General features: G+C 36.3%; 1 protein-coding gene across 4 annotated transcripts in view; it reads left to right on the top strand.

Annotated features, from left to right (window-relative positions):
- Positions 1 to 18,095, top strand: part of UGGT2 (UDP-glucose glycoprotein glucosyltransferase 2) — a 91,253-nt gene that overhangs the window by 36,216 nt on the left and 36,942 nt on the right. For 3 of the 4 annotated variants that reach the window (XM_054192118.1, XM_054192135.1, XM_054192144.1), the window contains 10 exons: positions 39 to 158; positions 4,159 to 4,244; positions 5,605 to 5,740; positions 7,307 to 7,438; positions 8,903 to 9,067; positions 9,513 to 9,636; positions 9,715 to 9,813; positions 11,655 to 11,749; positions 14,862 to 15,068; positions 16,322 to 16,453. In XM_054192118.1, coding sequence (XP_054048093.1) covers positions 39 to 158; positions 4,159 to 4,244; positions 5,605 to 5,740; positions 7,307 to 7,438; positions 8,903 to 9,067; positions 9,513 to 9,636; positions 9,715 to 9,813; positions 11,655 to 11,749; positions 14,862 to 15,068; positions 16,322 to 16,453 — 1,296 coding nt within the window. The remainder of the gene's footprint in view (positions 1 to 38; positions 159 to 4,158; positions 4,245 to 5,604; positions 5,741 to 7,306; positions 7,439 to 8,902; positions 9,068 to 9,512; positions 9,637 to 9,714; positions 9,814 to 11,654; positions 11,750 to 14,861; positions 15,069 to 16,321; positions 16,454 to 18,095) is intronic. The other variant, XM_054192127.1, reaches the window with a different exon arrangement.

Here is an 18,095-nt window from a genome sequence, read left to right as displayed (position 1 = left end):
AATTTGGGTTTTTTAAATGAATGGCTTCTTTGTTTTAGTGGGTTAATAATATAGAACAAGATCACAGCTATAGCACGTGGCCTGCAAGCTATCAGGAACTGCTAAAGCCCACATTTCCTGGAGTTATACAGCAGATTAGACGTAATTTATATAATTTGGTAAGTTTGGAGAACTTAATTTCTTTGCGTACTTTATGTATTAATATGTGGACAGACAACTTATTGAAAAATACACATGCTATATTCATTGTTAACATAGGTTAGAACTTCATGTTTTCTGTGTGGATCTGTTAATAAATCTTTTTGTTTAGTGAGTCATATGTGATTATTAGTCTGATTTCCAGAAGCGGCGTTTATGTCTTTTATCTGTTGACTCTAACAGCTTGAATTTTGGTGAAGTGGTTTATTTCTATGAAATATTCCCAGAATTACAAATAATGTCAAACTTTACGTTCTGCAAAATCAACCTATTTGGTAACCTGGACTTTCTTTCTAATGAGGGTGTAAATACATATATATCATTAAATTTTTCTGTATATTTGGCTGTGTAACAAAAAGATAATAAAAGACAAAGATACTGCACATGTTCAGGACTACATCATGAAATTAATTTTTTCAGAATGTGTAGGAGTGAGGGGGCATAGGTGAAGTTGACATGGAGACCCTAAAACTGGAGTTCATGAGCCTGTTGATCGTAACAGCTGAGTATTCTGTATAAGGAGAAGAAACTACTTTTACAGCTGACTGATTTCTCAGGACAGTTAACATGTGAATGTCAAATTCAATTAATTGACATATTCTTTATTTTAGATGCTGCCATAAAAAGCAGTATTTTAATTCCCATGTGTTTCTTGGCTTTCAGGCTTTGCAAGCAAGCTGTCAATCTTTTCTGTTTATACTAGGCAACTGATTGTATTATAAAGTAGCCTCATAACTTATTGAAATCCTTCAGAGAGTCACCATTACCACTGGTGAATCTCATTGCTAAGATTCAGAGACAAAAGATGAAGATGGAAATTTTGTACCAGCAGGCCACTAATTAGAGGAGAAGAGGAATGCATGCCTCATTTTAAGACTATTTTAGAAAATGCTGCCAGTTTCATGGAAGACTCACCACTGGTTTAGGTTTTGTTTTCAAGCAATGAAAGTTGCTTCTAGGTGTCACTGAAGACCGCCAGCTGGAGATGTGAAATAATGAATGGTCTTCTTCCACTGCCTTGATATATAGTTTAGGAGATGAAAGGGATGCATAGGATTAGCACTGAAGAATACAGGAAGCAAGTTATTCCAGCCCTGTAAGGAATTATGGGATAATGTAATGGCACTCTTCAACCTCTCTGCCAAGGAATTGATGTAAATAAAATTCTAAATGCAATGTGGTTACAATTTGACAGAGAAATGCAAACTTCTTATATCCTCCTGAGTAAAACAGAAAATAAATAATGAGCTACTCCCACATGATGAACGAAGCACCACTGAGCTTGTTTGTAATTTTTGATAAATGCTAGCGTCCAGCGAGTACTTATCTGGGAATACTGTGAAATATAATTTGCTTAAAAAGAGCACAGAATGAATATTAATCTGGGGAATGGAGTGAAGTTCTGATGGTGCAGCTATAGTTTCAGCTCTCTTCTACAGTACTGTCGTGCTTTGACCTGCATGACAACACAAACTTTTTTTCCAGGTGACATTTGTGTTCACTGCGAAGAATAGTTTCTACTCACTGAATTAACTCAGTATTTCATTTTATCCTCCCCATGCAATTCTTGGCTTTCTGCCTCCTATAATATACAATACTGGACTTGGGCACAGTTTTGTCAGTTTTTCTGTTCCTTTCCATGCTACATATAGATAATTCACCACTATCAATTAATTTTCTTCATGGTACAGTACTGAGAGAAGGTAATGATAACTGTCCTTGTTTTAGAGGTGATGAACTAAGGTACAGAAAGATTTAATTTATAAAGCATACTAATTATGAATGTCTTGTAGCCTAATTTTTCTCTGTCTGTAGCAGTCTGTATCACTTAGTAAGTTAAGGAAAAAGTTATTGCTAATTTAAATTGAAATTTAAATTACAAAAGGTAATTATATGAATCATAGAATCATAGAATGGTTTGGATTGAAAGGGGACCTTCAAAGATCATCCAGTCCAATACCCCATGATCTCTGACTAGATCAGGTTGCTCAAAGCCCCATCCAACCTGACTTTGGACGCTGCCAGTGATGGGCCATCCACAACTTCTCTGGGTGAGCTCTTCCCCTGTGACACCTGTGGTGTCTCACCACCCTCACTTCTTCATATCCAATCTAAATCTACCCTCTTTTAGTTTAAAACTGTTACCCCTTGTTCTGTCACTACTACTGGTAAAAAGCTTCTCCACCTTTCTCATAAACCCCTTTTTAAGTATTGAAAGGCTGCAATCAGGTCTCCCTGGAGCCTTCTCTTCTCCAGGCTCTCTCTCAGCCTGTCCTCATAGGAGAGGTGTTCAGCCCTCTGACCATTTTTGTGGCCCTCCTCTGGACCTGCTTCAACAGGTCCATGTCTTTTCCTGTGCTGCAGGCTCCAGAGCTGGACACAGTGCTCCAGGTGGGGTCTCATGAGAGCAAAGTAGACAGGGAGAGTCATGTCCCACTGCTTTTGATGTAGCCTAGGATACAGTTGGCTTCCTGGGCTGCGAGCGCACATTGCCAGCTCATGTCCAGCTTTTCATCCACCAGTACCTCCAAGTCCTTCTCGGCAGGGCTGCTCTCAATCCCTTAATCTCCCATCCTGTATTGATACTGAGGGTTACTCCCTCCCAGGTGCAGGACCTTACACTTAGCCTTGCTGATTCACATGGGCCCACTTCTCAAGCTTGTCCAGGTCCCTCTGAATGGCATCCCATCCCTCAGGCATGTCAACTGCACCACTCAGCTTGGTATCATTGGCAAACTTGCTGAGGGTACACTTGACCCTACTGTCTATGTCCTTGATGAAGATATTAAACAGTACTGGTCCCAGTATGGTTACCCCAAGGGGACACCACTTGTCACCAATCTCCATCTGGACATGGCGCCATTGACCACTACCCTCTGGATGCAACCACACAGCCAGTTCCTCATCCACTGAACAGTCCGCTCATCAAATCCGTGTATCTCCAGTTTAGAGAGAAGGGTGTTGTGGGGACCATATCAAAAGCCTTACAGAAGTCCAGATAAATGACATCAGTAGCTCCTTCCTGTCCACTGTTGTATTCAATCCAAGTGACATGAAGTTCAGTATATGCAAAGACAACCAAAATACAAGCAGTATGTAATAAAAAAATGTTCATAATGAAGCAGATGATGTGTGTAATATGAAGTAAATTGCATTATGTATTCAAAGTTAAATATTGGCATAGATGTATATAACAGCTGTATTATGGAAACCTACAACCTATCATTTAACTATAATCTGAGGGGGAGGGAGTGTTCAAAATTTAAATTTATTCCGCTGCATTTCAACTATTCTAGCAAAGTTATGATAAATTCTAAGGGGAGTTGCAGTGCGAAGCTGAATAAATAAGGTACTAGTGTCATATTTAAATCTGCATAAGGATAATCTACCTATGCAGACAGATCCCAGTTTTAAATTCTGTGCATGCCTGAAAGATCTGATTTTACACTTCAAGCTACAATAAGTGAAAGAGTGAATACAAAGATACATGAGACGGGAAGGAAGAATTCTTTCCCAATGCTCCATATTTTTAATTAAGGTTTTAAGTCAATATATTCTATTTGTTTATTTTAGTTTAGTTTTCACAACAGAAGAGAGTTAGTTGAAAGAAGTAATAGAAAAATGAGCATGAGATCCTTTTTAATTAATTAGCAAGTTCATTAATAAGAACAAAGTATTGGCACAGTCTTTCAAAGGAGAGTAGTGATATCACTTGGTTTTAAGTTCAATAAATGGTTAAATCCTGTTTTCAGTGTTTGCTCCAAATTCATTGATTCTGAGGTTATTTTCATTTACACTCCTAACGTTTCTTACAATGAGTGCTCTAGGCAATTGAAAACCGTTGGGGTGCACAGTTCCTTTGGAAATTTCTGTTCTTATCTCAGATTTTATGTCTGAAAAAAACCCAAAAGCAGATATCAAGAATGAATATTGGCTGTATAATATGTTTTTTCTTCTTAGGTACTTTTTGTTGATCCTGTCCAAGGAGATACAGGTGATTATATGAAACTGGCAGAATTATTCTATCATCATAATGTACCACTTAGGTAAGGAAAACGGAAAGACTTGAATAAAAGTCTTAAAAGGAGGTTGTTTTCTTCTTCATCTTCTGTTCTGCTAGGAAAATATGTGAATTCAAATGAAGTCCAATGCAACAGCATTCTCATGCAACACATTGGTTGCACACTTGTGATAAATTTAATGGAAAATATTCGTACTCTTGCTCCTCTTACCTATTGCTTGTGACATGGCATGCAAGATGGAGCTTGTCTACGCTTTCCTTCCTTGCACTGTCAGAAACTGGCCTGGTGTTTTCTGGGCCAGGTCAATTTGCCAGTCCCAAGATCCTCAATGGAAGGATCTTTCTGGTCCTTTTCCTATACCAGCTAAGATAGAACTGACTGTAACGATCAGAAGTCCTTTCAAGTAGTATAGTAGAGACCAGAAGGATCGTCATGTGTTCTCAGCAGGGAATATGACTTCAGATGTCTTCAGTCTGCGAAAGACTTTGTGCTTTAGTCATTGTGCTGCTATTTGCAGTCTGTTTGACCAGATTGTCTCACTGCTCAAAGCCTTTGTTCCCTGGAGAAACAGGATCTTCGCATCAGTATCTTTCACTTTTGAGCTTTTTGGAGCGTGTGCCAAACCTTTCAGTGATGTCTTCGTGTGAAAATGATGATGCTCAATTTAATCAAAATGTTTTGTTATAGACAAACAAGTGGCTGTTAGGTTTGAATGTCCCCTGCTGTTGTAGAACACTAAATCTCTGTTACACTTCATGCTGTAAAGGTAGTATGACCCAATTTTTTTTTTTCCATGAGAACAGTATCAAAATACCATCTCCAATAGGAGTTTTCTTGGGTTTTTTTCCTCTCAAGCCTCCTATTTCTAGGGCTTTTTTCACTTAATGGAAATGTAGGGAATTGTAGTAGATGTTTTTAAAATTGCTGTGAATGGAGAATGAATGGTAATAGGAGGGTGGGGAAGCCCCAGAAGGTGAAAAAGGCAAGAGAAGGGCTAGTAAGAATGGCATGTACTGGCAACAGGGTGCCAAGACCCCAGCATGTCTACGTGCAGCTACTCAAAACACCCATTTCAGGAAAAATAAAGACAGATCATACTCAGACTAAAACAAAGACTCAAGGTTAAGAGATGATGGCAGGGATGTAAAGTGTGTCATAACCTGTGATCGCTTAAGGAAAGAAAGGGCTGTCAGTAAATCCTAATAACTCCCAAAGATCTTAATTGCTGCTGGCTTTTTGTGCCTACATGCTGGACAGATCACTTAAATGCAGACTTCTTGGGTTTCTCTGTTGGTGTTAGACTGTTACGTGAACTGTTATGTGAACAAGTTGTATGAAACTGATATTGGTTTAAAATGTATGATCTCTTTTTGTTTGTTTATAGAATTGGATTTGTTTTCGTTTTAAATACTAAAGAAGAAATTGATGGAAATGAAGACGCTGGAATAGCTCTTTGGAGAACTTTTAATTACATTGCAGAGGAAACTGACACCTCTCAAGCCTTTACCTCGATAATTAATGTTAGTTCTTTCACAAGAAATCACCTCTTTTTTTTCTTTAAACTTGTTGCTTTTCTGTATAGTTAGGATTTTGCTACCTTGTGACAACATGATACATTCGCATTTATTTTGCATGGAAACAAAGTATTAAAACATGTATAGCATTAATTTGCTATAGAATGATTTGCAGAAATATTTTCCTCCTCCAGAAACCAACTTATTCTTGTAATTTTACTTACCTACAGGCTTTCTACAAGAATGTAAAAAGCAGATGCATACCTTACAGCTTTCAGTGCATTCTTGTGAAAAAAATGATTCTGTATTATCTGCATTAGTGTGATGTGTCTGCCTTTGTGTTCTGTATCTCTTGGAGTACAGGCATTTTAATATCTCTTTGGCAATCCTATAAGCTTTGAAAAACTCTTGGTTCTCTAGTGTAGAAAGTGAAACAGAGTAAGCTAAGGTCTTATTTGGTCGTTTGAGCTGTTAATGAGTGTAGAAAATGGAAATATTCCAGGCTTGCAGTTTAACAGGTGAGCCAGGTTTTCTGTGTGAGAGAATGCAGGTTCATGGGAAGACATGAATTTCAGAGACGAGAGATGAGTGGAGGGAAATAAAGTGAGCAGTCTATGTGAAGACTCTGCAGGCAAAATTATATCAGAGAATATGGTCATGGTATTAATACATGACATCTTTTCTTACTTTTGTTTTCTATTATTCTGTTCAGTGCCTAGAAACTAATGTCATGGACAAACTCAGAGAGCTTAAGATGAAAGGAATTGAAGTAGCCAGGAGTACCTTGGAAGAGAAATAGAAAGCTACAAGTGTTAGGAGCTGACACGCATGTGTGACTATGGTCTGTGACCAGGTCACAAAATATCAATTTACAGCGTGCTTTTTAAAATATTGTGTTCCTCTATTTACTTTGTTTCAAAATATAAAAAGGAGGAGATGATAAATATAATTAAAAGATAACAAAAATAGAATCAATTAAATACAGGTTTGAGATATTCAGTGCTGTAGAGATAAACTTACAGTTCATTTGAAAAGAAATGGGTGGAATAATTTTCACTTCAAATTTCTTTTGTATGTTTGATGAAAGTAATAAAATCTTATGCTATGAATAAAATGGCGTTGGTAAGGAAAAATTACTCCTGTAGGAAAAAGTATCACTTACTAATTCAGACTTGGATTCATCCCATATAGATTCTGGTAGATACCCATGGTTAGGTAGTTTGTAGGAATAATTTAGATTCCCTCTCTAATCAGTGGAGAGAAATAACCTTTCACATTCTGCTCACATAAGCATATTCACTTTGCCACTTCAGATTTAGACTAAAGGTATAATAATAGATTCATCAGAACAGTGCTCTGATGAAAAATGGAGCATATGTGCAATGGTGATAATTACTAAAGCAATGTAAAAACTGCAATATAGCAATAAAAGCAATATAAAAGTATACCAATACAAAAATTACTCCAGTACTGTACAAAGATTATATTTACTTTATTGCGTCTTTATTTTTATTAAATATGATTGAAAATTTATTACACTTTATTTATTTATTTCTGTTATAATTTTTACAGATGTACCGTGAAGTGAAAGACAGAAATGTTCTAACAGTAAATCATGTGAAAGATGTTCTTAGAAGCGAATACCCCCATGCTGATGCTCAGAGTATACTAGGTGTGCATTCTGAATACGATGATGGGAGGAAGGTATGTTGAGAGCAAAGTGGTAAGAAATATTGCAGTACACAATTAATTGCATTTGCCCCGCTGAAAGACCGGTAGGTGTTAAAGCACGGAAATACAGTATCTTTGAGTTTAATTTTTCTTCAGCCACCATTCAGGCATTTGCGGAAATGTTGAAAGGATTTCTGCATTACGGCTTGCACTATTAAAATTTCTTATTGCCTGCTGCTTTCAGGAGCACAAGTTTTGTGGTTTTTTTCTAGTAAGCATGTCAAGGAGTCTGTCTCTCACTGCAGATATTGTTTACCCATGTCTTGTACGTGAGGAGCTGAAGCCAATCTTCTAGGCAAATCGTTGTTTCCTTTAATTGTGCTTTCTGGTTATAATTTCCTTTGGGAAAGACAGCTATGAGTTTTGATTTAAAGGCTATAGAGAAGACATTTTTATCTATAATTGATTATGTAGACAATTTTCTGCTAAAATACCTATGTAAAAGTATTTGTCCTTCACGTTTCTTCAGCCATGCCATCTATACAATCTTGTGTTTCTGACACATGCCATTCACTTTAATTATTTCCTTTTTAAATTTGTTGTATGAAGGATATTATGTTCCTTTAAAAAGGTGCATCTGGGCAGCCAGGAAAAAAAGGTGCTGTTTGCCTTATGCTGCTTGTTCCTCACTGAGTTGCATGGAGGCTTTGCATAGAAGAACAATTTGAATCTGCCCTGGAAACAGCTGGATACACTTAGGGGAGAAAAGCTTCCCACAGAGAATATTAAAGGAAGGAAAAGTAGACAGAGATGTACCAGGAGGAAGCCCCCTGTAGGAACAGGGACTATGAAACTGCGGTGAAGATCAGGGAGGAGACAGTGGGGTGACAAAAAGATGGATGCATGGGCACTGCCATAGAGTTTGTAGCCATTCAGAAAGTGACACTGAAAGGAAGCATGAAAGGATACGGAATAGGAAGGGGGAATTACTTAAAATACATTTTAATTTCTGTTTGTCTCACTGAATTTTCTCTGTTTGGGAAAAACTAGCCAGTTCTGCTTTCTAATCAAATAAGGCTTGGCTTCTGAACATAAAAGTGTTTTGAGGGTTTTGGGGGTGCTGTCTTCGGGGAAAAGGTCTAGAGTGATCCACCTCAAACTGTGACTGTCTCAAGGTCCTTCTGCAATATTATTTACTTAATATTTTTTGCTAAGAATATTGAGCAAAATAAAATAATGTTTCTCAGCAGGATGATAAAGCAGAAGTTTAAAATGCCGTGTATAGATCTAGAATTTTTTGTCATCTGTTTGAGAAATGAGTTCCACGTGTCCTGTTTAGTTTCCAAACATGTCCTCTTTTGTCCCGGCTACTCATGAGAAGGTGTCACAGTGAATAGTGCTTGGAGATTAGAATTCATTGTCTCTTGATATTAGTTTCCTTTTTTGCTACAGTCAGCCACAGTCTATTTAATCCTGTGATATTTCTGATATGATCAGGCAGGAGCAACCTTTTATAAAAAGACTGGCCTGGGTCCATTGCCTCAAGCTCTGTTTAATGGCGTGCCCTTTAACAGAGAAGAGATGGATGCTGCGGAGTTGGAGACAGTTATTCTTCAGAGGATTATTGATGCCACTGGGTTCTTCCAGAGGGCAGTGTTCATGGTATGTTTAACATTTTCTGAGTGAACGCAAGATGAAATGTTTGTCAGTGGATTGTCTGAGTCACGTTTATATATTAATTTTTTTATAATGAGATGGCTTAAAATTAGTAACATGACAACTGAAATTACATTGTTATATTAATTTGCAGTCATGGTTTTGAAACAGTATATTTAGATTATACAAAGTTGAAGGATCAACTAAGCATATAGTAATCATATGGAATTTTTCAACCAGAAACTGAGGATATAATGCAGTTATTCATTGAAAAATGTGTATCTGGTATTTTGAAATACTGTATGTGTGATAGTCATACATTTTTGATTTGACATTGTCCATAACTGGGTGTGTATATAGAAGCTTTAAGCTCATTGAAAGGCTTTACAAGTACTTGGTCTTTGTTTTAAATTAAATCTGTACTTTTATAGTTTCTTTTTTCTTACTACAGGGTTTGTTAAATGATCATGTAAATGCAATAGATTTTCTTATGGATCAGCACAATGTAGTTTCCCGTATAAACCCAACTATTCTTGGAGCAGAAAGAAGATACGTACATTTCAGATCCACATCTGGTAACTACTTTTCTTGGATTGACTGTTGTTATGATTTTCCGTTTTTAAGTCTAACATGTTGTGGTTTACATTTTGCAGTTCCATTTGATGTGGAAGACTTCTCTACTTTCTCCTTCTTGGACTCACAAGATAAAAGTGCTGTAATTTCAGACAACATGAAGTATTTAACAAAAAGGGGTATATTAATTTTTTTATATGCCTTATATGTATATATGGGTATTAAAAATTGCTGAAGTTTGCCAATAAAATATCTCAAGTAAGCAAGCATCCCAAGGATCCCATGTAAATAAGTACATTTCCCAATATCCCAGTATCTTCTTTCTGGAGCTAGATCATATCCTAACATTATTATTTACAATAAATAAAATAAAAAAATTATAATAACAGGATAGGTATTTTAAATTTTGTAGTTTTGAAATGGAATGGATGCCATGGCTAGTTGTTTTCTGTTTTACAGACGTGAAATTAAAAAGTAAGACTTTTGCAGTGTTGAAAACAGACTCAGTTTTCATCGTGACGTAGTTCTATTTGAGAATACTGGACAGAGTATGTTCAGTTTTCAAGTGACTCTTATTTGCAGCGTTATCAAGTCAAGACTTTATAGTCTTTGTAATATCTATACCAAAATTAGGCATTTCTACGGTTTAATAGATAATTGATTTTATTTCTTATCTGTTAGCATTTAGTATCTCTTTATTTTTTTTACTCTAGTTGATTGTTTAATTTCGTTATCTAAATCTTTGTCTTTCTATAGAAAAGAAAAAATGCATATATTCTTATGGATTATCGCTCATTTATACATTTTACTAAAATGCACGCTTTTTTGTACACTTACGATATTTTTTTATGTAAAATATTCTTATTGCATATGCAAGTATTTTCCCTCTGAGTTACAGGAAATGCTAATTACAACAGTAGGGACATAATACTGTGTGGAATTTTGCATTAGTCTGTACTTTGTTAACATCTAGGAGTAGATAATTAAAAGCTGCTCCTTTACATCAGCCCCTCAAGGAACAGAATAGTCCTGTTAGCAAAGTGCTGTTCTTTCAGTAACTATTATATGGTGTTAACATAGTTTTTACTTACTCCATTATCAAAAAGAAATGCTGTATACTTACGTTTCTTTGGAATAAAATTATTTGACTGTATTTGATTCTCTGTCTACAACCACAGGGACATCCCAGCTCATGGTCAAATAACAACTGGCCTTCAATCTGCAGGCTCATTTCGAAGATTCAGATCTCTTCTGTAAAACCCACAACTTTTAAGCTGGAATCTACATTTCAAACCTCTGTCCCCAGTGTTTTTTGCTTAATCATAACCTCTTCCTAGAATCTTACCAGAACCTTGTAAAATACGGGGATATTCAATAGGCCTGAATAGACTGATGTTGTTGTACAGATAATTTTGCAGAATTTTTCATGTACCATTGCCATTCTATGAAGAATGAAGAACAGGAGGCTATAGACCAGGGAAAAGAGACATTTTCTCCATATACACCTATACTGTAGTTTACTTTCTTTGGACTGTATTTGGTATATTCCCATTTGTGTCCAGAAATTGTAAGTTTTGTCCTGCCTTTGGCTGAAGGACTCTCCCTTTGCTGCTGGGGAAATTGAATGGCCTAACTCAGGCATTCTTGTAACTACTTAATTCTTTTCATTTGTGGCCGTATGACCAGCCTCTGTCAAATGAGCCTCCATCAAATGTTCACAAGAAACCTCTGGTAAAGCAGGTCTTGTTAATTTGAGCTGGCTTATTAAAGCCATCTTGTTTCAGTGGTAGAACAATAGATTGGCTATTTTAGTGACTCTCTCATATTAACGTGATAAAGTACCTGCTAAGAATTGTATTCCAATTCAGAGGACAAAAGATTCTCATGTGGCAAAGATTAGTCTTACAGCTGAAGTCAACAGTCAGACGTACACATAACCTTCAAAATCTTTAACAGAATTAATTCATTACTTGTGAGAAGATTCTCTAGAATGTGAAGCAGGATTATCTTTAATTTTCAGATGAAGATGCATTGTATGCTGTTACTATCTGGATTATTGCTGATTTCGATAAGCCAGCTGGGAGACGACTGCTTTCTAATGCCTTGAAACACCTGGTGAGTTTCTAGCAGTTTTTATTAAAATAATTATTATGGATAGGTTCCTAACAACACCGTGCACTTCAAAAATTTTACTCTTAAATAAAGATGTAACAGTATTTTATTTTTTTTTTTTGTGGGTCAGCTGCAGACTTATGAGATAGTGCTTTCATTTTACTCTAGTTTCCTGCAGCACTGGCATCTTACAGGCCTGTAAATGATTGTTTGATTCATGGGCTCCTGACACAGGAGACAAACTATAACGCTGTGCGTTAAAAGAGTTAATTTCTTCCCAATTACAGACCTTATTCCATGAGGTAACCTAGCATGTTACCTGGGCCAGGGAAGTTGGGTTAATGCCTGTTCATGTGAAGCATTATGCAGTGTTCTCCAGTATCATGTGGCATAACTGGCCATGAAGTGACTATTTTTCCACGTGCTGTTTGTATGCTTCTGAGACAGATTACACTTTTGTCCTGCTCTGAGGTAAAACAGAACCAACTTTTTCTGTTCAGTAATTTTACTTCTTAGCTAGGCGTCTTCTAACTCTCTGAAACTAACAGCATGTTGTGCAGAAAACTGTTCGTTCTCACACTGATAAGACCAATGTTTATAGTTCATGCCAAGGAATGGTATGCAGAGAGGCTCTTATTGCTGTAACAACCAAGGTCAGCTAAGAAGCATTTTAATATGCTAGAAGGATTGTCTGCATTTATGAGTTTTGCTTATTTTTAAGTTCTTCAGTATTAATAATAGAATTTAAAGTACGCAAGTAAATGTCATGTGAATATAAATGACAAAAACACTCAGTGCTGGGGAGTTTAGAAGAGTAATTAGAATGAAATTGGGAAAACATCTAGGTTTAATAATCAGGAAAGAAATAGGAACCATCTTAAGGGAATTAAAAAACCAGTATGTTGCAGAGAGTATGTGATATCAAATATGTCCTAAAAAGAGGCTTAAAAAACTGCAAGGAGAGATATGCAGTACAAGTCCTTGTTACAGGAAAAACATTTCATTTATCTGACTGCTAGATCTGTGATCCGAGCTTGACAGGTAGATATATTCCCCCTGTAGTACCTATCCTTCAGTAAGGAAAATATACCACAGTTCACAACTCTAGGAAGTGAGATCTGTCTGGGCAAGTCCCCATTTGTTAGTGAGGAGAATCCAGGAAAAGCATTAGAAAAAGCTGCTCTGTACAAGGTTTGTTGGATCTTCTTTGAAATAGCAATTTAATTGATTATGTTCATTCTAATTCTTAGATTTGATTTAGTTAAACTTAATTTCCAGTTGTACTGCTTGGTCTAATTTTCAATTTTCATGACATACAAAAACATATTATTTTTTTAAAAGTCCATTGATTTGTATAGAGATTCTCTACTGCTTTCTGGGCCTTTTTGTCTGTTGGGTCAGGGTCCAGTAGAATTTCTGATAGGTGCAGAGCTGGCACAGACACCTCTTGCATGTGCAAGAATCTGGGAGGGGAAGTGGCCGAAGGGAACTCACTTTTAAGTATTTCAGCTAATATATATATTATTTTGAAAATTACTAATATATTGTAACGTTATTAGAAAAAAAGTAGATATGTCTTGGCTAGACTCCTGGATGTCATCTAGTTCACCCTCCTGCTCAGAGGAGGACTATTGCCATCATTATATCAGGTCAGCTGGAGCTTTGCCTGAAGGAGTCCTGAAAATTTCCAAGGAGATGACTCCATCCCTTCCCTTGGGTGTTGCACAGTTCTGGTGTTGCACTGTCTTCCTGATGTAGTTTTTCCTAATGTCCGCCAAGCCAAAATCTGTGGCCACTACCCCTTGTTACACTGTTTGCCACTACCAAGAAGTATTTGCCTCTGTCTTGTTTTTCACTCTCCCTTCAGTAGTTGTTGCTGGCTATTGGGGTTCTCCGTAGCCTCCTCTTTGCCAGAATGAGCAAGCCCAACTTCTTCAGTTCTTCCTCATAGGCCTCTGACCGTCTTGGTTGAAGCCTTTGTTGAAGCCTGTCCAGCATAGAATCATAGGGTTGGAAGGGACCTCTGGAGATCATCTAGTCCAACCCCCCTGCCAGAGCAGGGTCACCTAGAGCAGGTTACACAGGAACACGTCCAGGTGGGTTTTGAATGTCTCCAGAGTTGGAGACTCCACCACCTCTCTGGGCAGCCTGTTCCAGTGCTCTGCCGCCCTCAGGGTAAAGAAGTTCCTCCTCATGTTTAGGTGGAACTTCCTATGTTCAAGTTTGTGCCCATTGCCTCTTGTCCTGTCCCCGGGCACCACTGAAAAGAGCCTGGCCATCTCAGCATCTTTACTGCACTGGGGGGACCAAAACCAGGCCCAGCAGTCCAAGTGCAGCCTCACAAGTACTGAGTAGAGGAGAATAAGAACTTCCCTTGATCAGCTTGCCATGTGTCTCCTAATGTAGCCTACTATGCCACTTGTTGTCTTTCCAGTGAGAGCATGCTTCTCAGGAATAGTTTAAAGTATACATTTTCAACCTTTTCAAATAAGTGTTTTAACAAAACTTGTCTCAGGGGCTTAAAATTTGCTGTTTGCATACGTTGAATACCAGTCATTTCATCCCTTGTTTTTGTATCCTTTACTGAAATAGAGTCCATCTATCTTTTCTGCAGTTAGTGACACTATTTGATCATTGTTCTCTCTAGTAAAATTTAAGTGGTATCACCAATTTCAGCAAGTAAAGATTTTCCTGCTGATTAAGAGTAAAGTGATAAGTGGGTAAACTTTCTTGTATTTATTTTATGCTTAGTTTGATAGTTTTTGAAAAATAGAAAAACAACTAGAAAACCAGTTCTGAAATCTGTAAATGAACACTTGTGTATGTCCTTTGTTAAAAATGAACTTCTGCAGAATGCTCAAAGGCAATTGTTCTATTAAAAAAAATAACCTTCTATTTAAAATATGTATGACAGAATAGGTAAATCCTTACTAATAACGCTTTTACTCCTAGTTGAAGTTCTGAATTAGGCATTGATGTGTGTTTTCTAAAGACAAGTAGCTGCAAAAAATTGAATACTTAAGGGCATTTCACAGAGTTATAATAGATATGAATACATTAGGTAACAGCAGATGGAACTGTAAAATTGTGTATTATTCTGTATTTTTCTTTGCAGAAAACAAGCAGTCATATACGAGTTGGGACTTTGAACAATCCTTCATCAAAAATAAAGGAAGATAACACAGCCATTGCAAGAGGAATTTTGACTGCTTTTCTCACCCAAAACAACAGCAGCTTAAAAAGTTTGCTAAGTAAACTAACTAGAGAAGAGACAGCAAAATCCCTTGCTGCTGGAACTAAAATTACTAAATTCCTCACCTCAGTGAGTGCAAACTGAATTAGACTACTTCCTTTTTCATTTTACACATATTTTAATGTAAGGATATGTTGTTGAGAGTAACACTGTGTGGTCAAATGCTGTGGAGTTTATGACCCTTATACAGTTTCTGCTCAAGCAGATTTGGATTTTTGACAACTCTTATGTGATGAAGAATAGAAAATTTCTCTAAAGGAAGAAAGTACAAGAGTACTGAAGAATGTTGAGTATGGACACTGGATTATTGAATCAAAATAATTTTTAATTGTTTGGGGTTTTTTTTTTAAAGCGCTCTCAATTAAAATTTTTCAGGTTAATGATCATTGTATACTTATGGCCAACATATTCGGGTGTGTTTCTATGAAAATTCCTTGGTTTAAAATGCAAATCTTGCTTATTTCAAAGTTTGCACATAGACTAGAGCAGAGTTACCAAACAATAGCTGCAAACTACAGGTTTTTTTTTTCAGAAGGAGCTGTAAATTGTAGTATTTTTAAATAGAAAGATTTGGAAGATTAAGGGAACTCTATGGCACCATAGCGGAAAACTAATTAGCGGATTTGGGTCATGCTCTTATTTCATTGTCTAATACATTTTGAAAGTCACAGAGGTAGCCAATTAAGCAGTTTATGCATGTTACTAATTTATTTTGTTATATTAATTGTATCTGAATGACTCTATTTGCTTAATTTGTATATTTCTAATGAAGAAATACATATCAGTAGAATTTAATTTAGTGGGATAATTTTAACAGATGAGGTACAGTGCCATTGTAAGCGTGGCAAAGTTCCAGCATTTTTTCCCACTTTGAACAATGATTTGTTATGTGTCTTGCTCGATGATGTTGGCATCCCCAAAACATGTTTAAGCTGTATCAAACGACCATGTTAAAATTATTGTTAGGTTATTAGAGTAATATGTCCCTTTCTTAAAGGTGAGAATACAGTTGAGTTGTTAACAGAGTGTGTTATTTTTCATGCAACTTTGTGCTGGATCTTAGAAAAAGCGTTTAATCTCAGGCTCAGATTTCCTCTCATGGTTATTCACAGTTGCCCAAGGGTAAAAGCTGCACACTAACTAGTTGGGAAACTGTGGGTCCACACAAATAGTCATATTACTTATATTGAAGCTGAGGTCGTTGCTTTATTTTGATTTCTGGTTACCGTGTAACTTGAAGAAAATCTTTGCTTACCTCTGCTGTTACAAAAATTATTTTTTGCTTAATCATTCTACCATCTCATACTTTACCTTTGCCTTAGGAAATGGATAATAATGCTTTTGAGAAGAAGTACAACACTTTAGGACTGGATATAATTAAAACCCACCAGATGTTCTGCCAGGAGGTTCTTAAGCTGCTTCCTGGGCAAATGGCTGTTGTGAGCAATGGCAGGGTAAGAAAGAAATTAAAGTCATCTCAGTCTTTTTGTAGGTACTTTTTACTTCCTGGAAGTTCAGTTTCAAGCTAAAGAAAATGCACTTTGTTGATTTTTCCGCTTATGCAACCTGTTATTAGAGAGTGGTATGAATGTTTGCCTTGGTTCTTATTTTGCTTTACTCCTAATTTGTTTATTAGCTCCACTCCATTGAAGCTACTATATACTTATGTCATTCCCATGGCTATTTTAAAACTTAATCTGACAAAATTCTCTAAGTAAGATAATATTTGATGTGTTATTAATGGTATTTAAGAATAAATTTTGATCCTGAAGTTACCTATATTTTACACTTTTGGGATAGGATAAACTATTGCATATATAATAAAAAATAAATTACATTGACTAGGATAGTTATTTCAATCTTTAAAAACTCATATTGTTTATAAATATTATAAATATTGTTCTATAGTCTTAATTCTTAATGTTCAGATAAAAGTATAGTAGTTTTGTTGATTGAATTTCTTGAATTTATATCCTGAAACCAATAGCCTGAATTACAATGTGGCTGTAGATGAACTGTGCTTAAAAAATAGAATATTGTGTTCAATATTTAGTACTAGTTAATGACAGTCCATACCTAATGTTACAAACACAATTTGCACAAACTACTCTTTAACTCTTCTCTATTTTCTATTTATTGCTCCACATTAGAAAGAAATAGAGATACTGTGTTGGCATCTCATTATTGGAAAATGTCTTTAAATTATGTTTTTAATTACTCTTGTGCATCCTAAATGACTTCTAAGATACAACTGGAATACCATTATCAAACCCACAGAAAGCGCTTTTGTTGATGAAGCACAAAAGAAATGTGTTGGCTTTTTTGTGTCAAACACACACACACACCCCCAGCTAAATATGCAGCGTTATTTTAGAAAACGTTATTTCTGTTTTCCATGCCCAGAAAAGCTCAAATTATGTAATATTTTAAGTTTTGAGGAAATACATTTCTTAAAAATACATGGATGAATTTGGTAATATATATTCATCTCTCTGAAAGTATGTTTTCACTTTAAAAGATTACTTTTAAAAAAGACATGGGATATCCTTAATTTCTATCCTCGCTGCGTCAGCACTGAAGTCCTGTTTTTATGAGCAATTTTTTTTTTTTCTAATTATGGCTTCTACAAAAGTAGCATGGTATTTCGTAGAGAGAACCATTGTGTGATTATCTCATGCATCATTAATATTAATAAAAAATTCAAAAGTGGAATTTTGTTAGATGACCTCTCATTTCTAGGAAGCAGTTGAATTTTGTGAGAGAGGCATTCAGCACCAGATTTACATCATGACATTCTATATCCTAGGAGCCCTGTAGGCTCTTGAAGTTGACTTGGGTCAGTTTAGCCTGGTAGACTATGAGTAGGAAATCCAAACAGCATCTTCAAAGCTGTTTTCTGGGACTTCAAGGCACCTTCTTTTCCTTCAGACACCGAAAAAATGTGGTAGTTCTGGTTTTTGTCTCTGCATATCCTGCATTTCTTGTCCTTTGCTCTTTTCTTCCATTCTATCCATTCTGCTTCATCTGAGAAGCCAAGACTGTGTTCACAGAATTAAACAACTAAAGAGTGCAGTAGGCAGATAGATAGTAATTTGA

The sequence above is a fragment of the Rissa tridactyla genome, chromosome 1 (assembly GCF_028500815.1).
Source record: "Rissa tridactyla isolate bRisTri1 chromosome 1, bRisTri1.patW.cur.20221130, whole genome shotgun sequence".
NCBI lineage: Eukaryota > Metazoa > Chordata > Aves > Charadriiformes > Laridae > Rissa > Rissa tridactyla.
Note: the sequence above shows the minus strand (reverse complement) of the source record. Positions and strands in the feature narration are given on the sequence as shown.